Here is a 25,182-nt window from a genome sequence, read left to right on the forward strand (position 1 = left end):
CCCTGCTGCCGCCCCCTGCACCGGGGGCCTTCCTCCGGGGTCCTCTCTTTCCCTCACTCCCACATCCAGGCCTGAGCAAGTCCTGCAATTCCTCATGCCCTAGGCCATGGACCCCCAAGCCTGGGAGAGCCTTTGCCCACCCTGGTGCCTGGAACAGAGTAGGAACTCCAGGAATGCAGGTGAGTGAGGACATTCGGGAAAGGGCACCTTCACACACCATCCAGCCTCCTCTCCACCCCTGCAGCCCATTTCCCACACAGCGGCCAGAGGCAGACTCCCAAACCACCCCTGGCCCAGGCTTCTATCTCTCTTCCTTGGCTACCATTCAGGTCTCACCTGCTCAGGTGGGCTGCCTGGTGGCCCAGGTAACTTAGCCCTAGCCACGCACTCTGCACCTGACCTTGCTTTGGCTGCCTCTCCCGACCTTACACTCACTGGGGATCTGCGTACCTTCTGGCGGGTTGAGCTGGGTGTGGGCCCTCCTCGTTACTTGATTTTGCTCTCTAGGGCTCAAACTCGGCTCACCTGGGCTGCCCCCTCCCAGGTGATACCCGGATTTACAGCTTCCCACTAATACCCCTAATCTCAACTTGGAGCATCTCAGCCCCAGGGGACAGAGGTCATGACCCAGCCTGGCACATGGAGGCCCGGGAAAGTTCTCCTGAGGTGGAGGATGGAAGTCTCAGCCTGACCCTGCCCTTGGCCTTCACCAGGCCAGAATGGACGGCTGTAGGACGCAGCCAGGCCTTGGCAAGGAACCAGGCCCGGGAGCCACCAAGGGGGCCGAGAGAGTGGGCTGGGCTGCGTGCCAAGCTCTAAGCGTCCCTGCAGCCGCCGGGAGGGCGAGGCCTTGCCCAGCCTTCCTGTGCCGACCGCAGTCCTCCTCTTCCCGGTGACTCAGCACAGCTTGGCGGAATGTCTGGGGGCACTCAGGAGAGGGTGGAACGAAGCCAGTCCCTTGCCCCTCAAGCGCCAGCTCACGGGCGGTTTGCAGGGAGGCATGAGGGTGGGTCCTGTCCCTGCTCTGCTTGGCCACTCGAGCCCCCGTCTTCCCTCACCTTGGTTTCCTCACTTTCACTCCAGAGGGTGGACCTCACGGTCTCTGGGGATTCAGTTACTGGAATCCCTCAGCCCCACCGAATCCCCTCAGAGGCCGCAGTGGGCAGCAAAGTGAGGTGGACATCAGCCCCCCGGGCAAGACGGCTGTGGGGGTCGGTTGACCTGGCGAGGTGCACCCCCTCTTGGTGCCCACTTGTCGGGCAGCTTGTCCTTTTGACCATGGCCTCACAGGGAACACCGCTCTCTGTCCCGCCCATGTCCATAGCCCTGCCTCTGCCTCCAGGCCTCAACCTCTAGGAAATGGCTATGTTGGGCCCCCTGGTTCTCTTGTCCCTTCCAGGAGCGCTGTACTTCCCACCAGAGTCCCTTCCTGGTTGTGGCGCCATGAGGACGCCCTCCCCTGCCCCAGCTTGCCGCCTGGTTCACAGGGCACCCCTTGTTCGGCGGGGGCAGGGACCATCCAGCTGGCTGTCCATGGCCTGGCACATACTGGTAGCGGGGGGGCGGTGAAGGACATCTCTCCCACTGAAGCCTCCCAGCTGGTCCCTGTTTCCTCAGGACCCCACCAGGGAATTTGCCCACCTGCTTCTGGTGGTCCAGAGGGGCACACAGAGGCCCAGGCAGCAGGTGGCAGCCTGGCCTTTCCTGCCCTGGGGCCTGTGAGCAAGTGGCTAGGTCATTGCAGCCTAACACAGGCACCTTCCTAATCCGAGGGGGAAGTGACTTGCTCAAGGCCATGCAGGTTGGTGCCTAAGCTGGCCCCACCCAGATCCCTGTGCTTTTGGGACCCCATGAGAGGCCTGCAGCAGGGCTCCCACAGTGAGGTCAGCTCCCAGCTCTATGAGCCCCACGGCCAAAATTTGAGGGAAGGACCTGGAGTCATGGGCAGTCAGAATGGGGGCCTCGTTGGGCAGCCCCTGGTACTCCCCTGGGGGGCACTGTCCTGGGAGGGCATCCAGCTGCCAGGCCAGGCTGCCCACACAGGGGTCACTTGATGATCACCAAGGTCAGGCTGTATTCTGGGATCTGGGAGCCACAGCCCAAGCCCAGCCCTTTGATGCGTGGCCGTCCTGGTTTATACCACCCCACAACGAGCCAGCTTGCCACCCAGTGTTGACATCTGCTCTAAGCTTAGGTGCTGGGGGCGCCAGTGGGAGCAGGACAGCTGACCACGCCCAGGCCGGCAGACTTGGCCCACTCCTGAGCCCCCTGGCCTCAGTTTCCCCATCTGTAAAGTGGAGAGAGTTCTAGAATCACCCGAAGTGTGGCTTTGAGGGCTTCATGTGATATAGGGGCCACCCCACATGACAGGCCGGGAAGCAGGGCCCCCTCAGAGCCCACTGGCTTCTCAGGAAGGTCCAGCACTAGCCCTTTGCTGGCCCTTTAGTGTCCCTGCAATGTTGTTATTATCCCACAAGCATTGTACCCTCACAAGCTCCAGCTGTATGCTTGGCGTGAGGGGGCAGTTTGACCCTGGCTATGCTAGTCATGAAGGGGCTGGGCAGGGTCCCTTAACCTCCACTGTTCTGTAACCACATCTGTGAGGGGTGACCACAGGGTGGCCTGTGGGGAGCTGGCCCTGGGCAGATATCAGCCCAGGGAAAGCAGTCTGTAGCAGGTTGAATGGTGGCCCCAAAAAGACGTGTTCTGGTCCCAGTACCTTAGGATGCGACCTTCCTTGGAAATATGGTCTTTATAGATGTAATTAGTTAAGATGAAGTCACATGGGAGAAGGGTGGGTCTAACCCAATAGGACTGGTGTCCTTAGAAAAGAACACATGTGAAGACAGACACAGGAGGAAGGCCACGTGACAACGGAGGCAGAGAGTGGAGTGATGCATCAATGGGCTGAGGGGCACCAAGGACTAGCACCAGTAGTCACCTGAAGCTGGAAAAGGTGGGTCAGGAGTCTATCCAGGGCTTTTGGAGGGAGCAAAGCCCTGCAGACACCTTGATTTCGGCTTGTGGCCTCCAGAACTGCTGTCTCAAGCCCCCAGTTTGTGGTCATTGTTATAGTGGCCCCAGGACAGACACACGGTCAGTCAGCATTGGCAACAGTGGGGATGCGGTAGGCTGGCCGAAGGGTCACCTGCCTTGCAGTGTGCGCAGAGGGCATTCTGGGTGGAGGAGTGGGTCTGGACAGGATGGTGGGCAGGTTGGGGGAGACAGACTGGGAGAATGTGGGGTCTGGCCTGACCTGTGTGGAGACCAGGCAGAGAGCTGGGTAGAGAGTAGTCAACATGTCCCTCCTCCCCTCCATGGGCATCTACTGGGCTCCCGGACGTGGGGCACAGATAAGGGGCCGAGCTCCAGAGCCCAAGTGGACAAGTTTGCAGACCTTAGAGGGCCTGTGGGGCCCGCCAGGAGTGACAAGGCCCCTCTCGGGGTGGTGAGGGCCTGAGCTCTCAGCAGGGCCCACTGCCGGCCTCCATCATTTTGTGGGCTGTGTGAAGTGCAGGGGCAGGTGAGTACCATACCTCTCTGGGCCCAGCACCCCAGAGGCCTTAACTGGGGCTCAGGTGAGGGAATCAGAAGTTCTGGGATGTTGGGTGATTGAAGTGGTAGAAGCTGGCCCTGCCACAGGAATCAAGGCCATGCTGCTCCTGGGCCACCCTTAGGGTTAGTGCTAGGGTCAGGGTCAGGGTTGGGGTTATTGCAGGGATAGGGTTACGGTTGGGTGGGTCAGGATTAGGGGTTAGGATTAGTGTTGGCGTTGTCACAGGGTTAGGGGTTAGGGTCAGGGTGAGGGTTGGGGTTAGGTTTAGTGTTGGGGTCAGGCTCAGGGCTGGGGTTAGGGTTACTGTTGGGGTGATTGCAGGGATACGGTTATGGTGGGGTGGGTTAGGTTTCGGGGCATAGATGGTGAGGTGCAGAGCTCATATTTATTGTTAGGATTTGTCTTTATTCAAAGGGGTGTATCCTCTTGGCCCTTTGGGTTTACATAGATACACCCCAGAGGCCCTTCACTGGGGGTGAACTAGCACCCATGTAGTTCCCATGTTGTTTCTGATCCTCAAATCTATGAGAAATGGAGGGTGTTATCCCTAGTGTATGGAGAAGCAAACAGAGTCTCAGAGAGCTGTAACAAGAGGAGCGGAATTGGGATTTGAAGCTGGACTGTCAAGCAGGTTACCCTGGTCTGGAGGCAGTGAGGCTGCCCAGGGCCTATGGGATGTAGGTTAAAGGTCATGGGGACCCTCTGTGGCTCCTCCAGGCAGGCAGGACTATTTTCACGTGGTTTCTGTGCACTGATAGGATCACATCTTTCATTTTCCATGAGGCTTGAATTATTGATCTGCCTGATATTTAATAACCTCTGGACCTCCCTCCAAGAGCTGCCTCCTAAAACAGAGGGTTGGGACTTTTGTCCAGCACTGGCAGGAACAGCTTGGCGACTGGCTCTGGGCAGCCAGAAAGCCATCAGGGTGGAGAAAACACAGATGGAGAGGCGAGGCTGGACCAAAGACTATGTCCCCCCGCCTCTGTGCCCATCACTGCCTCTGTGCAGCCCGGGCCCCTCCCCTCTCAGGTACAGTACCGCTCCCGCTCCGTGCAGTCCCACATCCCGACCCGTCGGAGCCGCCAATAGCTTCGGGGCTGCGAGACGGGCGGGATCGCGGAGCCCAGCTGGACCAGTGGGGGGGCTGTCGCGCCGGGAAGCCTCGGCCGCCTCCCGTCCACCCGCAACCCACTGATAGTCCTAGGCCTTCCTCCCTCGGCTGCACCTGCGCGCGGGCGGGGCGGGAGGAATCCGGAACCTGGCGTCGGGGCTCGCGTTTCCAGCCGGCGGGACCCGAGAAGTGCACCGAGCGCGCCCGGATAGTGGCAGACGGACTCGGGTCACCATGGCAACGCGGCGGGACCGGAGGCTGCTCGTAGCAGGCGTTCTGGGTGAGGCGCGGACGCGGAGGCGGCGCGGGGGGCCGCCGAGGGGCCTCAGGGGCTCGCAGCACGGGAGGCTGCGGCTTCTCGGCTCGCTTTTCACGGGCGTCGTCGCTTTCCTTGGAAAGACCCGAGACGTTCAAGTCCTACCAGACGCAGTGCACTCGCGCGGGGCCCGCCGTCCAACCCCGCCGGGCCCGCGGAACCCCGTACACCGACCCGGGGCTGTTCCCTGTGGGGCTGTTCGCTGCAGCGCCCGTGCCGCCAGCGGGGTGGGAGGGCCGGGGGTGTTCGCTGCCGGCACGCTTTGTTTCGAGTGCTCTAGTGTTTATTCGACCCCTCCAGGAACCTGAAGAGGTGGGCGCTGCAGAGATGAGTTTACCCGGGTTCCACAGCCAGTGAGGACGGGTTCAAACCCGGGCAGCCTGGCCCAGAGTGATTTTTTTTTTTTTTTAATTATTTGAGACTTACAAAAGAGTTGCAAAAGGAGTACAAAGATCGCCTCTGTACCTTTTGCCGGGATTCCCCCAAATGCTAACCTTTGATGTTACCACAGTTCATTTTAGCAAACTGAGGAAACTAACAGTAATACAAAACCATGATCTAATGTATAGGATTTATTCACTCAGCAATTATCCCACGAATGACTTTACTCTTTTACAAGATCCAATCCAGCACCATCCGTGTTTTCTTTGTCTTCTTATTCGTTAATCTGGAGCACTTCCTCTGACTTTCCTTGACTTTTATGAGTCAGTTATTTTGTAGAATGCCCCTCAGTTTGGGTTTATCTGATGTTCCTTTATGATTGCTTTTAAGTTACGCATTTTTATTAAGAAAAACCTTACCAGTGAAATTGTGTTTTTCTCTGCATCTTATCAGGAGTCATCTGATGCTGATTTGTCCCATAACTGCTGATGCTAACTTCGGTCGTGTGTTTTAGGTGATGTCTACAAGGTGTTTCCCTCATCAAGTTACCATTTTTCCCTTTCTAAATAGTAAATATCTTGTTTATAACCATACTGCCAACGAGTAATTTTAGCATACAGAAGTGAGCATTTTCTGAAACAATTATAAGTGTTGCATTTGCCACATGGTAATTTTTCCATTTCCATTATTTCTGCTTTTATAAGTTGGAATTGTACTGTAAGGAAGAACTTTCCATATTTTAATTTGTTCAGTTATTTATCTTGGTATAGGCATTTTAATTTTATTTTTATTTCATAGGTTATAATCCATTACTATCATTTATTTTGTTGCACTGTTGTCCAGATTTGGCCCATTCAAGTTGGCCTCTGTCCTTTTAGCCTGTCCTCAACATTTTGAGCACACACTTATTTTCTGACACCACAAGATATTCTGGACTCATTTTGTGCTTTCCTTGACCTAGCCTGGAGTCAGTCATTTCTCTAAGGAGTGTTGGTTCCTTTTAGTTTAGATGTTTTTTTTAGAAACCAAGATCTGGGGGAGGTATGCTCATTGCTACTGGAGTGTCATTGCTTTTTGGCTTTCTCAAAGGGTGAGCTGGGAAACATATATTTGTGTACACTATATACATCCGTATCTATTTCTGTATCCATATATCTGTACATATTAAAAACTGAGTTTATACTGATACTTCCAATTCCAATCCATCACCACAGGGTTCATTCTGCATTCCTTTTCCTCTAACTCTGGCTCCTATTGTCCTCAGTACCTTTACCTTTTTGCTCAATCCTAGACCACATATAAAGTAATTTCAGTATTGCCAATCCATATTTCTGTGAAAAACAAACCTACTAAAGTATAATATTTGCATGTGGTTGTTTTTGTTTTTTTCCTTAGAATATATAATTAAAATGCTGTTTACAAAGTTGTCTTAGTGTGTTTATGTTATTAATTTGTAATAAAGTGATGTTCATTTGTTTTTGATTATATTTCACTTTGAGTCCTTACTGATTTTTTTTTTTTTTCTTTTCTTTTTTTTGTGCTGCAGTGCGCGGCTTGTGGAATCTTAGTTCCCCGACCAGGGATTGAACCCAGGTCCTTGGCAGTGAAAGCACGGAGTCCTAACCACGGGACCGCCAAGGAATTCCCAAGTCCTTATTGATTTTAAGTTTTGGTATGTGAAACATTTATGTGGTTCTGAAAGTGAGCAGTGTCAGCTCTTAACTACAAGACTCTTCAAACTTCTATTTTATCATTTATTCGCTTTTTTGGGGGGAGAGGCAAGGGAATTTGGCAGCTGTAAATTCAAATAAAAAAGCACTCTGTTCCCTTCACTGTAGCAGTATCCCTCACCCCAAGCAAGTTCCAGTGATTGAATTAAGATCTATCTGCTGCTCATCTCTCTCAGGTTTTACAAATGGTCATGGGTACTGTTTGGCAGTCAGTGAAGGACAGGAGAAAAGGCTTGGGTCATCCCCTTTCATCCCCTCGATCCCCTTAAAAATTGTCTGTACCGAGTTTAGTTCATGCTGGGATTCCAGAGGGTGCCAGCACTGAGTCCCCTGTCCTGAGTGCAGAGATGTGCCACCTCTGGACTTTATTTCAAGTCCCCCAAAAATGTTTTATAAATTCAGCTTATTGAATATATTTACAGAGCACCAGTAAGACAACATGCCTTACCAAAGTAGATTTGGGTTTTCTGCATTAGGAATGGTGGTTGAGTGGAAAGCCAAATGTATCTGGAGCCATAGTCCTTCAGAGGAAGGGGATAAAAAGAAACCTCTGCTTTAGGTGTCTCTTTGCCCAGCCATTGTGCCTAAATGGCTTGTTTGTGAGCGTCTAGGTACTGACTTGTAGCCTTTACAAATGGTCCTTTTTTGTACATTTTAGAGTTTGCAACTGCTTATGTTTTACTGAGGTGTTTTTTCAGTAAAGTACTTGTCAAGTGTTTATTCTAAAACAATTGCTCCAAGTTTTTGGTCAGACAAACAAAAGTGTGATTAGTTCTACTGTCATATCTGCAATTGGGTAGCCTGTGGGTTCCTCTCTGATTTGGTCATCTTGGCAAGGGGTGAGATTGGCAAGGATGAAATCATCCTCCCAGGCTCCTTCCTGTATATCCAGCTCGTAGTCACTGCAGCCAGCTTGCTGGAGAGGTGGGGCCCCGACAGGGCGGGGCAAGCCCCTCTGCAGAGCCCACTTGGCTTGGAAAGCTCTTTCTCTTCCATGGATCTCCTTTTCATATATGGTTTCTTAGGCCTCATCCTTTGCCCCAAACTCTTTTAAGTATGATGTTGGCTGTTAGGAGATGCTTGGCTATAGATCCTCCTTGCAGCCCTGGTCCTGTCGTAATCTGTGAAGAGACACCTCAGAGTCTCTCACTGCCTGGACGCGCCAGTTTCTGAGCCTCTTTCTCAATGCTCCGTTTGATCTGACAAGGCTGGGCCTGCATGGTCAGGGTCAACTGCTGCAGACCACTGCTGGGTTTTGGGTGAGAGAGTAAGTGAGTGCCCGAGCTCTTCCACACCCCACTGTATAATCTGTGGTGGCGTCTTGACACCAGGGGTGCATTCGAACTCACTCATGACTGATGTGGTCTTCAGATAGGGCCTCTGCTGCTTGTGTCTGTTTGCAGCCTGCAAATTTTCCATGTTTGGGAAACCATGGCTTTCATGAGGAGTAACTTCCATCTTCCTAAGACCCAGAATTTCCAAGTGCCTTTCAGAACTAACTAACTAACTAACTAACTTTTTTAATCTAAGGTAAATATCCCCCTTAGATTAAAAAAAAAATAAAAAATAAAAAAGTTTAGAAAGGTCAGCATTTTACAGATGAGAACATCAGAGTGATGAGATGACCTAGCACGGTCCTGGTCCATCCCCTGCTGACCCCACTGGTTCTCTTAGAAGACTGTGAATGCCGTGGGCCAAGACGAGTTGACAGTGCGCTCCCCCTGCCCTTCCCGGAGCTTTCTCCAGTTGCCCCAGAAGTTTTGTGTGGTCCCTCCTGAAAACTGGGTGCTTGCTGGGGATGCCTGCTGGCTGACAGACAGATTGGGTCCAGATTTTGAATCTGTGACCTTTAATAAAAGCCGATTAATCTCAGCCTTGGGGCTTTTAGGATTTGTGACGGATGCAGGGCAGGCTGTCTGTGATGCGGTGGGAGGGAAAGGAGCATGAGCACTGGGCCTGTCGAGGTCCAGCGGAGCGTACACCGTAGAAGGTCGTTTCTCTCTGGGGACCAGCTGGAGGTCCAGAGGGAGCTGTGGTGGGCAAGATGGGCCAGGCCCCATCCTAGGGGTCTTCATATACTGTGCCAAACAGGTTGAACTTTCTTTTGAAAAGGCCACGTGCCATGGGCACAGTATCACGTGGTCAGATTTCTGTACTAGAAGAGTAATTTCCATGGCTGGCTGTGTGACTGATGCATTTAAGAGGCGAGCCTACGGACGGTCCTCAGAGGAGGGAGGCCCGTTGACCTCACAGACCTCCGTGTGCTCTCTCTGCAAAGAACCGCAGTGATGACTCATAGGCATTTCATCAAAGATCACAGTAGCATCGGCATCATTTAAAGTTGTGTATTTGCTTAAATTCTGATTCTTTGCCTGTGAGCATGCACAGGCATGCGGGTGGTCTGTGTGTACGCCGATTTCTGTTCACAAGACTATGCCAGACCCCAGAACTCACTAGGCCATGCACCAGCTCGCACTCACGCAGCCCCACTGTAGTCAGCTGGCTTTGTGCATATGTTGGGGTTTGGGGGACCAGCCATTAGACGTCAGTTAGTGTGGGTGAACGCCCAACTGTGGAGGTCACCGAGTCGCCTTGTTATTCCACTCCGGGCTTTTCTTGAGCTTGGTGGCCAGGCTGACCTGCTGGAACCCTGGTTTCCCAGTGGTCCTGGGAAGCTTGCAGCCAGGGCAGGGGCCACGGACTGAACAGGATGTGTAAGCCTCCTGAAGGCTGAGCAGAGCCCCTTCCTGCCTTTCCCTCTGGGCAGCGCCTCCCTGACCTCTGACCCGAGCAGCCCTGCGTCTCCGGCCACGCTAGTGATGTGGGAAGTTACCTCCTCTGCCCCTTTGTTTCCGTGCATCTCTGTCTTGTCCCAGCAAGGATGACAACCCGTTGGTGTGGGGACCTGGCCCCTATGTCTCCAGCAGGTGAAACAGCACCTGACATGTAGTAAGTGCTAAATAAATACTTGTTAAATGAATAAATGAATAAATTTAAGAAAGTTTGCTATGTCTATGAGAATTGTACATTACTTAGTATCATTTTTTTTTCTGGCTACAATGATATACATCCTAAATGGAGTAGTAACAAACATTTGTTATCTCCTTCAAGGTACCAGGGATTGGGGTACAGAACAGAGTGTGGTGACCTCAGGACATACCTGGGGAATCCCCTAGGCTGTCTACCTGGGGAAAATACTTGGCAACTGACTGAATTGGAAGCCAGTAACTCCAGTTTTTACTGAATTCAAAACTTTTTAAAGTGAATGTCCTTAGTTTTCCTGTAGTTCATTGATACATCCAATAACACACTTAAAGATCAAGTTATTGTTGATCTAGAGTGACCGAATCTGAAGGGAGAGGGCTGGCCATCAGAGTGTGGGGTGCTTGGGTATTTTGGAGTGGGGGAAACCATGGACGGGGTAGCAGAGGTGGGCCAGGCACCTCACGGATGCAGGGCCATCCTCTGTGGTAGAGCCACGTGGGCTCTGAGACCACCTAGCACACAGGGTTGTGGGTACTTTAAGGAAGCCGAGCCTTTGGAGGAGGAGGAGGAATGATTTGGAATGGCCCTGGAGGAGCAAAGATACCTGCCTCCCCAGTTCCTCTGCTGTAGCCCCAGAGCCCCATGTTTATGTGTTGTCATGTGATAGTTTTTACCATTTAGTTATTTAGTACATACTTTTGAGCGCCTCCTGTGTGCTGGAGTTCCAAGTATGGGATACCATGTGGAACGTGTAGGGAAGAATGATAACATAAATAATAATCCACACGCTCCTGATAAGTGCCACGCAGAGAATTTGGATAGGGCTATGGCATTGCACCAGCTTTAGTCGAAGTTTAGGGGGGATTTCCTGCAGTGATCCTTGAGTTGGTCTCAGTGACACGAAGGAGCCTGTATGTGGGTTGGGAGGAGCATTCCAGGCAGAGGGGCAGCTGGATTGAGATTGACTGACGGGGTGGGAGGGGGAACCATTCGGCACATCCCAGCCCTGAATGTAGCGATCCAGGTGTTGTAAGTGGACCGAGGAATGGGAAGCCCTGCTGGGTGGGGGGCAGTTAGGCTTTTTTTTTTTTTTTTTTTTTTTTTAAGATTCTTTTGTTGGCTCTGAAAGGGCAAGTATGGAACAGAGGGGCCGGTTCAGGGTCTGGAGTCAGTGAGACTCCAGGTGAGGGATGATGGTGGCTGAGGTGTGGTGGGGGGATGAGAGACAGCAGGAAATCCAGGCTAGTTCCAGGTGTTCAGCTTGGGCAGCTGTGTGGAGAGGGGTGCCATTGGCGAGCTGAGGGGGGCGGGGGCGGGGGCGTGCAGAATTGAGAGTGGCGGGCTCAGGGTTTCTGTCAGCACCCTGTTAACTCGAGATGGCAAGCAGGCCCTGGATGGATGCAGCTAAGGAGAGGCTGACATGGCCGCACTGGGCCTATGGGCGCTGGGCGAGGCAGGGTGCGACTGCCTAGCAGGAGAGGTGGTGGAGACCGGGGCTGTGCCCAAGGTCTGCCCCGGCAGAGCTCTGCTCTGCCCCAGAGCCCTGCGGGGAGGTCACCCCGCTGTCCCTGGTTAGGACAGCTCTATCAGGACACTTGTGGAGTTCGGCCGTCCCTTCTGATTAGGACCCTGCTTCCGAGTTCGTCCTCCCTCCCTGCCCTCACACTCAGAACGCTTGCTTCCTGTCCGATGCCACATGTCAGGGGGCGCTTCTTCCAGCAAGCATTCTCAGGTTCTCGGTGGACGCCGAGTGGGTGTCCTACATTTAACTCAGTTCCCACACTAACTGCCTGGGGTTAGTGCTGATCCCACAAGGTGCCCCACTTCTGGATGCCAGTTGCAAGTCCAGGTTGTCACCTATGCTTCTGCCCGACTACTGTAAATCAGGGTTCCCATGACCCTTCTCCTCAGGTTCAGTAATGTGCTAGAGTAGCTCACAGAACTCTGGGAAGCGCTTTACTTACTAGATCACCAGTTTATTATAAGCGGATACAACTCAGAGCTGACAGATGGAAGACACAGGGTAAGGTGGGTGGGAGGGGCCGGGAGCTCCCATGCTCGCTTGCCCAGCACACTGCCCTCCACATCTCCACGCCTTCGCCAGCCCAGAAGCTCTCCAAACCTGCTGGTTCAGGGATTTTTATGGATGCTTTTGAAACCGTGCATAATAATTAGTCAAACCAATTCACCTGCCTTCACTAATCAAGGTAGTTTTAAGACTTGCATGTCCTCCGAGCAGCACGTAGCCTAAACAATAAGATGTTTGCCCGAGTTGTTTTCCAGGAACTTGGAGTCAGCTGCGTCTAGTTCAAGCTGAGCCAGTTAAGACTGGATAGGACCACCAACCCTCCAACTGGGCATGTAGGAGTGTCCGCTTGGTGACCTTTTAACACTGGAGGGTCGAAAACTCCACCCTCAAAACGTGCAGAGGCCTGTAGCCTAGTTATACCTGTGCAGACCGATTACCAAACCTTTTTTCAATCACCTTTCCTCATGACCTTGCCTCTGACCGCCCTGCTTCTTTATTCCTGATCCCATAAATACCCCGAGCCCCTTGCCTCTGGGGAGGTGGATTTGAGATCCATTTTCTTCGCTTGATTATCTTGCAAATAAACGCCCTCTTTGCTGCAACCTCGGTGTCTAAGTGAGGCTTGTTGTGTGGGGGGCAAAGTGAACCTGGTTGCCAGCCACAAGGTAAGTCCAGAGGGACTTTTTGCCTGTGCCTCGTCGGCCCCTTGCCAGTACTGAAAGCCTGTGGATGAGTGAGCAGCTGCCTGGTCTGTTTGTTCCAGGGACCGTCCCCTGGATGTCCCCAGGGAGGTGTTGCTGACCTTCAGTGCTTAGTTTCATTTTGCAGAAAAGAGACAGGTTTTGGGTTTTGAGTTTTTGTGTTCAGAAGATGTCTTTTGGGTGAGTAACCTCCTTAAACAAACGCACCTGTGCCTGTTGGCAAAAACCTTGGCTCCCTGCGCACCGATGCGGAATAGAAATACGGAGACAGAGATTTGGAGGAAAAGAAATAGAGAGGCTTTTATTTCTCTGCCAGGCAAAGGAGAGACACAGCATGCTAGCGCCTCAAGAACTGTGCCTCTGCTCCTCGGGGAATCAGAGAAGATTTTACATGTGGGGCTTGCAGTCCAGCCTATATGATAAGGATCAAAAGTAGTGAAGGTCTTGCATTCTTCTTCCTGCATTATTTCAAAACAGTCACAGCTGGCGTCAGGCAGCCTGGCAATTGGGTTGTTGGGTCCGTTTGTCTCTTGGTTAACGGCCTGCAACCTTCTTTCTGAAATGCAAATGCTACTAGGGAGTGCAGGATGTCATTCACATAGTGTTAAAGAGTGATAGGTTAGCTTTGTGAAGTACAAACCTAGTTACAGACACTACAGATTAGTAACAGTTAAAACTAGGAGTGATTAACTCTTTTAGGCCAGGTTATGTTTCTTCTCTAGCCTGTTCACTGTTCCCTTTATTTTTGTTGTTCTCAGGAGAGGGAAAACTTCACTTCTGTTTTTGCTGCAACATGCCTAGATTGTTTGCCAATCCTGTCCAGATTGTGGGTTAGAGGCCCACCCGGCAGTATTTTTAAACCTGATTGATTAAACCATTAGCCACTGGTGATTGATTCAGCCTCCAGCTCCTCTCCATTCCCTGAAAGTTGGGAGGTGGAGTTGCAAGTTCCAACCCTCTGGTTCCCCTGGCAACCAGCCCCCAACCATTGGTTATCTAGGGGCTTTCCAAAATCACCTCATTAACATAGACTCAGGTGTGGTTGAAAGAGGTTTGTTATGAATAATGGGAGACATCCTTTCACCTGGAGTTATTTCAGGAACTAGAAACAATAACTAAAGATGCCCCTGTAGCTTCTGTCACTCAGGAAATAAGGGTTTTAGGAGTCTTGTGCCAGAAACCATGGATGAAGACCAGTGTATGTTGCTGTATCACAACACCACAAGGCCCTGTGGTCTCCTCCTGCTCTCTCAGCCTCTCGTGTCTGTGCCCTCTCCCTCTGCTCCTCATCTCTGGTGCAGTCACCCCGAGACGGGCTGGGCTGGAAGTGCATGTGCCTCCTCCCCTCCATGAGGCTGGCCTGTACCCCCAGTGGACACCGGGGAGTTGTGGACGGATGTTTGTGTCCAGATTGAGATCATCTCGGACCCCTGAGGATTAGGGGCTGCGAGGACCAGCCTTAAGAAATGATAGTATTTGTCACACAGGTGCTGATAAAAGCGTCCCCTGCACAAGTTTCTGGGGGTCGGCACAGCAGGCCTGTGGGAGAGACTCAGCCTATACTTTTTCTGTCCTCTGTGGCTGCTTTCACGCAGAGTTGAGGGGCTTCAGTAGAGACCCGATGACCCACCAAGCCCTAAATATTTACCGACTGGCCGGTAAAGGGAGAAAGCTTGCCAGGCCCTGTCCTGCACAATTTGTTTCCCTTATAGGAAAAACTACGTAAGGAATTCATTTAGATCTAAATGCCGATGGCTTCACCTGGGAAATTGCCTTACTTTTTCCTTATGAAAGACGCAAATCCTGTGATGGATCCTGTTTTCCTTTGTGCTTTACCTTCCAGCAAGCCCTTAGTCAGATGCATTGCTCAATACTTAATAATTACCTGGCCTTTATTGCCCATTCCTAACGTTCATCGTGTGTTTCTTTTTTTTTAATCAATTTTATTTATTTATTTATTTTTGGTGGCGTTGGGTCTTCGTTGCTGCACGCAGGCTTTCTTCGTTGCTGCACGTGGGCTTTTTTAATTGCGGCGAGTGAGGGCTACTCTTCATTGCAGTGCACGGGCTTCTCACTGCAGTGGCTTTTCGTGTTGCGGAGCACAGGCTTTAGGCGCGCGGGCTTCAGTAGTTGTGGCACACAGGCTCAGTAGTTGTGGCACACTAAGCTCACGGGCTTAGTTGCTCCACGGCATGTGAGATCTTCCCGGACCAGAGATCGAACCCGTGTCCCCTGCATTGGCAGGCAGATTCTTAACCACTGCGCCACCAGAGAAGTCCCTCATCGTGTGTTTCTTATTTTACTTTCTGTGTTCTGAGCACTGTTCTGCTGAGCTGTGAGAAACAAATGTCTAAAAAGCTTGTTTCATGTTCCCACTATCTACTGGGGTAGCCCAGCACATAACACGCATCTTCTTCCAGAAAATGCACCCTTATTGTTTCTTTAGTCCTGACAGAATATTTTGGGAGTCTCTAAATACTAACCTAGACCACTTCGACGATTTCTACTTTACTTTTTTTTTCATTTTGTTTCCAAGATGTTAATAGTAATAATTTTGATTACATAGATAATTTTTTGGTGGGGGGTGTGTGTGTGTTTGTTTTTTGGTTTTTTGTTGCTTTTCTCTAGAGTTTTATGTGTTCTATTATTAGTGATCACCTTTCACAGGGCAAAGAGTCCACAACTCATAAGCTAAGCAAGACTTGGGCTGTCTGAGGACAGCAGTGCTGGTGGCAGCAACTCTGCAGATGTTTGAATTGAGGTCCTACGAAGAGTTCAATCACAGTAAACCTGATGCCATCAAAACGTTGTGTAAAATGAAAAATTTGTTCATTTCTTACCTCCACTGGGTTTTAGAAAGTAAGGTTTTATTGTAGAACTTTGTTTGTTTTTCTTTTAATATTTATTTATTTATTTATTGGCTGTGTTAGGTCTTAGTTGCGGTGCGCAAGATCTTTCGTTGCGGCACAGGGGCTCTTTGTTGTGGTTCGTGGGCTCCAGAGTGTGCAGGCTCTGTAGTTGCGTCACGCAGGCTCTCTGGTTGTAGCACGTGGGCTTAGTTGCCCGGCAGCATGTGGGATCTTAGTTCCCCGACCAGAGATTGAACTGGTGTCCCCTGCATTGCTAGGCGGATTCTTAACCACTAGACCACCAGGGAAGTCCCCCTGTTGTTGGTTTTTGTTATCAGTAATTTCAGGAGTGAAATGAACTTCACGTCTCTAAAAAAGTTGTGCTCTTTCTGGTTTAGAGAGTGTTTGCTGTAAATGTAATGTTAAAAATAAAAACAAAAAAAGACGCTCAGGTTCTCCTGTTCCTGTTTCTGAGTTAGTTTGTGGATATTTGCTTTACATTGACCAAGGGGGACCAGTATTGATGCTGATGGTGCCCCTTGGGATGGGCTGCATGGAACCTCCACACCTACAGGGTGTCTTCACAGGCCCCTGAAATCTTGTTCCTCTGTCCAAGAGGGTTTCTATGAATGTGTATTGACCCTGTGGGTTGAGATGGCCTGGGACAGTTTGTCTTTTTCATCTTAAAAAAGACCCACTTAAAATGAATCAGACATTTCAGACTCTTTAGGGACAATGATACACAAAAGTCACTGCTGGATGCCTGCCTCAGACCCCACCTGGCCTTCCTGGAAAAGCACTCTCAGAGCCAGGCATCATTCACATGCCACCCTCTGCCCCAGAAGATGCCAGTGGCACCTGTGCCAGCCTTTATGCTTTCTGGGCCTGTTGTGTAGCTGGCGGGGCCTGACCCATGGCCTCGGACCCATTGCATAAGTCAAGCCCAGGAGATCCCCTCCCCCGCCCCCACCAGCGGTTTTGCACATCAGAATCCACCCCATCTCTGCCAGCTGATGGGACCAGGACAGTGGTGGAGGTGCCCCGGTGGGGAGCAACCGTCACCAGCCCTGCCCCTTGTGGGCCATCCTCTGTGGACACGGGAGGCAAGAGGTCTTCAGACACTTGTTGGCAATTTGACAAAGTAGTTTTATGCTGTTGAATCGAATAATTAAAAAATCGGAGTTGCGTGTTATATATCTTCGTTTTTTAAATTTTCATTTGTTTTCTAGCACTTTTTTGTGTTTTACAAAAGTATCAGTGCACGATGGACTGGAAACACAAGAACAGAGGAGCCTGCATTCCAGCTCCGGGAGTAGAGCATGGGGGTGGGAAGGGGTATTGGCTCAGGGGCCACCTGCGGCCAGGCACAGCTCAGCTACTGAGCGGCCTCATTTTTTTATTTGCAAAATGGAGAGAGCACTTTATGAAACTATTTTAAAGAACCTAGCTTTTGTAGGTGAGCAAACAACACTCCCTGTCTTTCCTTCCTCTCTTACCTCGGTGATCCTGCACTTACTGTCTGTTCCCTCTGCTGTAGGGTGAGGATAGGGTAGAAAGAGCCTTGGGGGTCTGGGCCTAGTATGCCCCTGCCCTGCTGGACCCTAGGGGAGCTGCCTTTGGCTCTCCAGAACTCAGGGTGTGACCAGAAAGCCAGTAACTGGCCAGAGCATCCTCCTGCTTTGGTGACAGCGATCACTTAGTTGGGGATCTGAGGTGTGTGTTGTGGAAGACAGTGTCCCTAACGGTGAACCCGTTGCCCGCCTCCTCTTTGCTGCAGCTGCCGACATGCTGCCCCCACCCACAGAGCAGGCCCTGAATGCCCTGCTGGCTCGCAAGGAGGAGGAGTGGCGAGCACTGCAGGCCCAGCATTCCCAGATGCAGGAGGCAGCCCTGCAGGACGCTCAGCGCCAGCTGGAGGAGGCGCAGGGGAAGCTGCGACGCCTGCAGGAGGACTTCGTCTACAACCTGCAGGTGCTGGAGGAGCGGGACCGGGAGCTGGAGCGCTACGATGCTGCGTTTGCCCAGGCCCGTGGGCTGGAGGAGGCCAGGCAGGCCGAGGTGAGCGAGCTCAAGATCGAGGTGGCCAAGCTGAGGCAGGCGCTGGCCGGTGAGGCCCGGCGGGTGGAAGATCTGCAGCAGCAGTCCCAGCAGAGGCTGCAGGAACACCGCCTGGAGCTGGAGCGGGTCCACAGGTGAGGGCCAGCGGACCCCACTCCCCGACCCTCCACACGCCTCCCGCCCCACAGCGCTGCCCGGCGCCCACCTGTCCAGTGTTTGTCAAGGGAAGGCAGGCAGGGCCACACCTGGATGTCTTTTTCTGGGTCCCAGTGCGGCTGAAATTAGTGGACATTGGTTCAACTATTTGGAATTTTTCCCCATGATTTACAAATCTATATCATTATAATAAAACATATTTGAGCTTATGATTATTTTAATGGTGTGAAATATATATTAAATCCAAAACTAAGTGAGCTGACTTGAGGCAAGTCGACTGAGACCCTGAAGCTGCTGTCAGGCTTGTGGGCTCCGCTCACGGTGAGAAGGAAGGACAGGCCTCAGCTGCACGCTCTGCTGCAGCCCTGAAGTGCTGTACACTGTTTTGTGAAGTGTCTCCTCGGGTCTTCTGCCCGTTCTTTTTCACCAAATTGGGGACATTTTCAACCGTTATTTCTTCAAGTACGTTTTTGGCCCCACCCTCTTTTTCCTTCCATTCTGGGACTGCAGTGATGACATGTGAGTGTTACATCTTTTGTTACCCCACAGGTCTCTGAGGCTCTGCTCATTTTTTTCAGTCTGTTTCTTTCTATTAACAGGTCAGGTAACTTTTGTTTTTCACTGGTTCTCTTCTCTAACATGTTCATTCTGCCTTTGAGCCCAACCAGGGTGTCCTTTGTTTTGGTTATTGTACTTCTCAGTTCTCAAATTTCCATTTGATTCTTTGTTACTTTTTCTTTGCTGAGAGTTTCTGATTTCCATTTGTCCTAAAACTGTGCAAAATTGCTTGTTGAAGCATTTTTATGACGGCTGCTTTAAAATCCTTGTTAGATCATTTCAGCATCTGCGTCATCTTGGTGTTAACATCTGTGGATTGTGTTTTCTCATTCAGGTAGAGATTTTCCTGGTTCTTGGTATGACCGGTGACTTTTGATTGTATCTTAGGCACTTTGGGAATTGTGTCGTGAGAGCCTGGATCCCACGTCACGTACTCTTCTGCAGGCAGTCACCTGTCCAGGTGCAGCGTGTAGGTCCCCTGGGTCCTGCCAAAGCCACCCCCGCAAAAGTGAAGCATCACCTGTCACCTCATGTTTGCAGAGGTGACCCTGCAAATGTGTAGTTTGGAGACTATTCAGTGTTACTTTTCTTAACACGGCATTTTTCACACAGTGACAGGAACAGTGAGCTGGACCAGCAGCGGGAGCAGTATGGGAACCTGAAGTGGAAGCTGGAAAGGAGGCTGGAGGAGCTGGACAGCGAACTTGCCCTGCAGCGACAGGTAGGGCGTGGGGTCCAGTTCCTCCTCAGGTGCCCACCCTGCCCGCCCTCTCTTAAACCAAAATTGTACCAGGTGGAGAAGACCATTTTGTTAGCCATATGGTATCCTGGGATCACAGATTTCCACTTTATGGTGATCTGTGGGGAAATGTGATGGGGTGTCTAAATCTTCCTCTGTAGTAACTCCCCCAGGGTTCTCTTTCCTTGGAAATAGAATAAACATTTCCTCCTTTATTTATTTTAGAAAAAAGTGTTATGAAGTTAAAGTTTGAGTTATTTACTGTAGAAAAGAGCTGGGAGCTCAAGTTGTGATAATTGTACTTCTTTCAACAAAGCAGTAAATAAGTTTAAATATAGATGTATCAACTGACAGGTGACACTTAAACCTGTCACCAAAATTTCTCCTTGGTGTCATTGAAACTCAGCCTACATGTCTGAGAGACTCAGCTATGTTGGGGTTTCGGTGAAGGATATCCTTCACACTTATGGCCGAAGTCCATGTCTGGCAGGGCTGTGTGTATGCAAGGACATGGGTACCCTTGGTCTCCTCCCAGGATGTGCCAAGCTTGTGTCATCAAAGCAGTGACTGGTGTTTATGGAAACTGCCTCATGGAGCTCCTTGTGCGTGTGTGTGAATTTATCCGCTCAACACAACAGAGACACAATTTTGTTCTACATTTTCCAGACAGGGGAAACATTAAGTAACCTGCCCAAGATCCCCCTCAGTAAGTGGCGGAGCCGTAATTTGAGTCCAAGACACTTCCAGTGCAAGAACTCTTAGGTACTGTCATCCTGCCACAGGATAACAACTCACACCTTATTTTTATAAATTTATTTATTTTATTTATTTATTTTTGGCTGCACTGGGTCTTTGTTGCTGCGTGCAGGCTTTCTCTAGTTGCGGCGAGCAGGGGCTCCTCTTCATTGTGGTGCACAGGCTTCTCATTGCAGTGGCTTCTCTTGTTGCAGAGCACGAGCTCTAGGCGTGCAGGCTCAGTAGTTGTGGCTCGTGGGCTCTAGAGCGCAGGCTCAGTAGTTGTGGCGCACGGGCTTAGTTGCTCCACGGCATGTGGGATCTTCCCGGACCAGGGCTCGAACCCGTGTCCCCTGCATTGGCAGGCGGATTCTTAACCACTGCGCCACCAAGGAAGCCCACGCCTTATTTTTAGACTTGTGTCTGTGATATTGGAGAGGAGGTGGATCTAGAAGTCAACCTATGTGTCCTCACTTCTGCCCTCCTTGGAGTGATGCTGACTGAGCCATTGAGCTCTGAACTTGGCCCCTAGACTCCCCAGTGTATGTGCCACTGGGCAGATGTGAATGGTGTGCCTGCCTGTGCTGGCTCCTTTTTGGGCCCTGGGGTCAGCGGTTCTCAAGGAGGACAGACTTGTCAGCTGGCGGACTGAGGCCTGACTGCTGGGCCCTCTGTCCCACGGCATAGCGTCAGTGCCCTAAGATAGGACGGCATCCTGATGTGCTGTACCCATCAGGATGGAAGGCGCCCATGGACACAACTGTCCTTTTGACCGAGCTTTCAGGCACGGCCGCATCTACCAACCATGGCTGGTGGAGGAGGGGGCCCTGCCCTTTCCTTCCCCTCTTGGAAGCTTGAATTTTACTGTCCATGATGCCATCATTGCTTAGAACATTTGAAATTTCCTGCAGAGGACTTTCTTTTGGAGTCCCCAGTGACCAAAGAACTTTTTCCATTATGGGCGGGTTTGACTTTTGGAAACAGTCCAAGGTCATTGGGGCCTGAGCTGAGTGATCAAGACCAGGTGTGACTCATCTAAGTCATGAGGTTTCCTCAAGTGGCATTGGAGTCCCTTCCAAAGAAGGAGTTTCGGAAGGGCTCTGGGCAGCGGTGGGACTGTCCCAGTTAGCAGGACAGTCAGTGGCACTTGGAGGCAGTAGTGCCCTGGTGGGAGTTGTGGTCGCTGGGCTGGGTCTGTGGGTGGCTTCCCAGCCTGTCCACACTCAGAGCCCTTGCTGCGACTCAGGCTCGTTCAGGCTTTGAGCCCCCTTGTCCACAAGGAGGGCACCTCCAGATGGGAGTTTTTATACCAGCCCTGTCTCTGGAAGGAAGGAAACTTGACGTCTGGACTCTCCAGCTCTGGGCTCCGTCCAGAGCTGCTGCCAGGAACTTGGGCAGCCTTTGCTGCCTAGTGTGGTTCAGGGACAGCTGTGGCTCATGCCAGCCTCAGGGCTCTGCTGCCCACGCCGACTCTCTGTGACTGAAGAAAGGGCCTTATGTGCTCATCAGCTTTGTGGGCTTCCTTTGGGCTGGTTTCCCGTCTCCTTTTTCTGAAGATCTTTGTGTTCATTATTGACTTGTCAAAGGTAGAATTGATTCAATGGTAATAGTGATTTTTATTTTCAAAAAAGAAGTATAAGATGACGGGAGTTGAGTTTATTTAATGTTTATTATTTCTGCAAGCTGTAGACTGTGGACTTAAGGTTTTTCACTGTTGGTTAGCAGTCACAGGATTAGAAGCCACTGGAGGAGAAGCAATGATTTATTGATTTATTCATTCATTTAACAAATAGATTTTGCCAGACAACATCCCGGGCCCTGGGGTTAGGGCTGAGCAGGGGCCCCACCTGCCCTGGGAGTGAGCTGGCCCTTGTGGGGGCACAGTGGACACCCGAACATTACAGGCTCTGGCTGTAGCATCCTAGGGACATCACCTGCATGACACAGGGAGGCAGGGTGGATGGGGCTGATCTTTTAATAGGCAGGTCAGGAAGGGCACCCTGAGAAGAGGGCTTGTGAGCCCGTCTTCAGTTGGCATCAGAGTTCAAGTTCAAGAGGGCTGAGATAGTGGCAGTGTAGGCCTCCCAGGCCCTCGTGAGGGTGGCCTTTGCTCCAAGTGAGGTGAGAAACTCTTGGGGGCTTGTGAGCCAAGTTGAGTTTTTAAAAGATCCTCTGTTGTTGGGTTGAGGACAGCCTGTGGGACTGGGGAGGCAGGGAAACACGAGGAGGCTGCCACAGCCCCAGGTGAGAGGTGGGGGGCTTGAGCCACTGGCAGGTTCTGGATACACCTAGACAGCAGAGCCAGTGCACACACTGATAGATCAGATGGGGTGAGAGGCAGGCGCCGAGGACACATCTGGTTTGGGGCTAAGCGCCTGGCGGGATGACTTGCCCTGTTTGGAGATGGGGGAACTGCGCAGGGAGGATGGGAAGGGCGCTTGGTTGGGCTGCATAGGAAGTGGCTCCTGCGCTCCCAGTTGGACAAACCGGGAGGTCAGGATGGAGGGGGTGGGCCACAGGGTACAGAGCTGGGAACCTGGGGCATCCCCAAAGGGTGACTGTAGGAAGAGGAGCCATCCAGGCTGAGCCGGGGACATCGGCACAGGGCAGGGGCATGGGTGGGGGACTAGCAGGAGAGGGGCCCCCAGGAGCAAGAGAAGAGGGTGGTCGGGAGGCGGACCTGAGCTGCGTGTCTCTGGGGTGAAGTGGGGACGGGGAGTGGACTTGGACGCAGCAGCGCATTGCAGGGGTGGTGGGTTTCTTGTTTCCTCACCAAGGACACTAAATGCTTGCCCGCTGGTCTGGGCCAGGCTCTGCCTGTGCAAGGGCTTCCTGCCCCCTGGAGGCCACAGACTGCAGAACTTTGAGCAGAAACCAAGTGCTTCAGTATTTTGTAGCGTTAGGAGTGAATCTCAATGATTTTCATATTCTGATCCCAACAAGGGTTACTCATGTGACCCCTTATACTTTGTCTTGCTTCTCAAGGGATAAAAAAAGTATGTTTTCAGTTGTACTTCTGCATGGTGTCTCTGAGGCCCCCCACCTTCCGAGGAGGGGAGGGAGGCTGCTGTGGAGTTTATTGCAGGGCGGAGGCAGACGAGCCCATTCTTGCCGGCGCGCTCAGGCTGGGTTCAGCCTTCCGCGACTCTTTCCTTCAGGTAGCTGAGTCTGTCCAAGTCTCTTCAAAAGCAGGGGCCTCATCACTTGCTCAGAAACCTGGAATCCTGCTAGTGTGCTGGGCTCTCCATGCGCTGTGCTTTCCAGCACGTGCATTTCAGTTTGACTCTGTCCCTCAGTGTGTGATTTCTGCATCTGTATCCAGACCTCCCGTCCATAGGGCACATCAGCCACGAGTGTCTGCTCTCCTGTCACCACTGTAAACAAGATGATAAAGGACTAAAGACAGTGAGAACCCACAGCAGTGACGGGAGCAGGAGAAGGGCCTCAGCACACGGATGAGTGAGCCTGCGCCTTTCCGGGAGGGCGGGGGCAGCAGCTGGGGAGCGGGCCTGTGGGAAACGCAGCCAGTGGGCCTACAGACTCAGAGAGGTTAGGCCTTGGGACACCAGGGGCCATGCACGTGCAGGTGGATGTCTGTATCTGGGGCCGCAAACCACGCCCCTCACGTGCAGATGGAGTGCCCAGCAGCCAGGAGCTCCTTCCCCAGGCAGAAGCTCAGCACAGTTTTCTTTACAGAAATTGAACTACCCATGGGGAGAAGGAAGGCGGCTGTGTGGACCCTGGTGTCTGCAGCGCAGATCTGACATTAGGGAAGCAGCGCCCTCAGTCGGCTCTGCGAAGATTCAACTTAATTGAGCTGTAATTTCCTACAGTCCATGCACCCGTGTTAAGCGTGCAGTTCAATAAGGTTTAACACAGGTACTTGAGTAACAGCCAAGACAGAACTTTCCTGCCACCCAAAGTTCCACGTGCTTCTTTGCAGTCAGGGAGCAGCACTCCTGGCACCGGCCCCACTGGCCTGCTTCCTGCCGCTCGCGGTGAGATCTGTCTTTCGGAGAGTCCTGTGAGAATGGAGCCGTGCACTGTGCCCCTTTTGTCTGACTTCTCTCTCAGCATGACGTGTCTGAGGCGCATAGCTGTCATGTAGCTGGCAGCTTGTTCCTTCCCGGTGCCAGTGCTGTGTTGTGTGGAGGTGCCAGTCTCTTTCCGTTCTCTGTCAACGCACATTTTGGACACTTGGGTCGTTTCCAGTTTGGGGCCATTTCGAATGAGGCTGCTGTGAGCATTCTTGGCCGTCTTTGAATGGACACAGGCTACATGACCAGGAGTGCAATTTCTGCAATGTATACTACGGCTGTGAGTAACTTTTTTTTTTTTTTTTTTTTTTTTTATTTATGGCTGTGTTGGGTCTTAGCTTCTGTGCGAGGACTTTCTCCAGTTGCGGCAAGTGAGGGCCACTCTTCATCGCGGTGCGCGGGCCTCTCATTATCGCGGCCTCTCTTGTTGCGGAGCACAGGCTCCAGACGCGCAGGCTCAGTAATTGTGGCTCACGGGCCTAGTTGCTCTGCGGCATGTGGGATCTTCCCAGACCAGGGCTCGAACCCGTGTCCCCTGCATTGGCAGGCAGATTCTCAACCACTGCGCCACCAGGGAAGCCCCTGTGAGTAACTTTTTTTTTTTTTTTATAAAGTTATTTATTTATTTTTGGCTGCATTGGGTCTTCGTTTCTGTGCAAGGGCTTTCTCCAGTTGCGGCGAGCGGGGGCCACTCTTCATCGCGGTGCGCGGGCCTCTCACTGTCGCGGCCTCTCCCGTTGTGGAGCACAGGCTCCAGACGCGCAGGCTCAGTAATTGTGGCTCACGGGCTTAGTTGCTCTGTGGCATGTGGGATCTTCCCAGACCAGGGCTCGAACCCGTGTCCCCTGCATTGGCAGGCAGATTCTCAACCACTGCGCCACCAGGGAAGCCCTGTGAGTAACTTTTTAAGAAACTGCCGAGCTATCCTCCAAGATGGTTGTAGCGTCACATTCCACCAGCAGCAGATTGGCGTTCTAGTCGCTCCCCGTCCTTGCTAGCACTTAGTGTTGTCAGTCTTTTTCTCTTTAGCCAGTCTAGTGGGTGTGTAGTAGTGTCTTACTGTGGTTTTAATGTGCTTATCCCTGATGATCAAAGATTAAGCATCTTTTCACATGCTTACTGGCCATTCATATATCCTTTGTGAAGTGTCTGTTCAGCTTTCTTGTACTTAAAAAAATTGGGTTATTTGTCTTCACGTTACTGATATGTAAGAGTTCTGCATATATATTCCAGAAACA

At 51.6% G+C, this 25,182-nt stretch overlaps 1 protein-coding gene across 7 annotated transcripts in view; it reads left to right on the forward strand.

The window, feature by feature from the left end:
* Positions 1-4,892: 4,892 nt before the first annotated feature.
* CCDC57 (coiled-coil domain containing 57) overlaps positions 4,893-25,182 on the forward strand; it is a 113,915-nt gene continuing 93,625 nt past the window's right edge. For 4 of the 7 annotated variants that reach the window (XM_057536814.1, XM_057536817.1, XM_057536818.1 and 1 more), the window contains exons 1-5: positions 4,912-4,950; positions 5,821-5,936; positions 6,914-7,039; positions 17,439-17,853; positions 19,046-19,154. In XM_057536814.1, coding sequence (XP_057392797.1) covers positions 17,447-17,853; positions 19,046-19,154 — 516 coding nt within the window. In that variant the 5' untranslated portion in view covers positions 4,912-4,950; positions 5,821-5,936; positions 6,914-7,039; positions 17,439-17,446. Of the gene's footprint in view, positions 4,951-5,820; positions 5,937-6,913; positions 7,040-17,438; positions 17,854-19,045; positions 19,155-25,182 lie in introns of all 7 variants that reach the window. The other 3 variants (XM_057536815.1, XM_057536816.1, XM_007185906.2) reach the window with 3 other exon arrangements.

The sequence above is a fragment of the Balaenoptera acutorostrata genome, chromosome 20 (assembly GCF_949987535.1).
Source record: "Balaenoptera acutorostrata chromosome 20, mBalAcu1.1, whole genome shotgun sequence".
Taxonomy (NCBI): Eukaryota; Metazoa; Chordata; class Mammalia; order Artiodactyla; family Balaenopteridae; genus Balaenoptera; species Balaenoptera acutorostrata.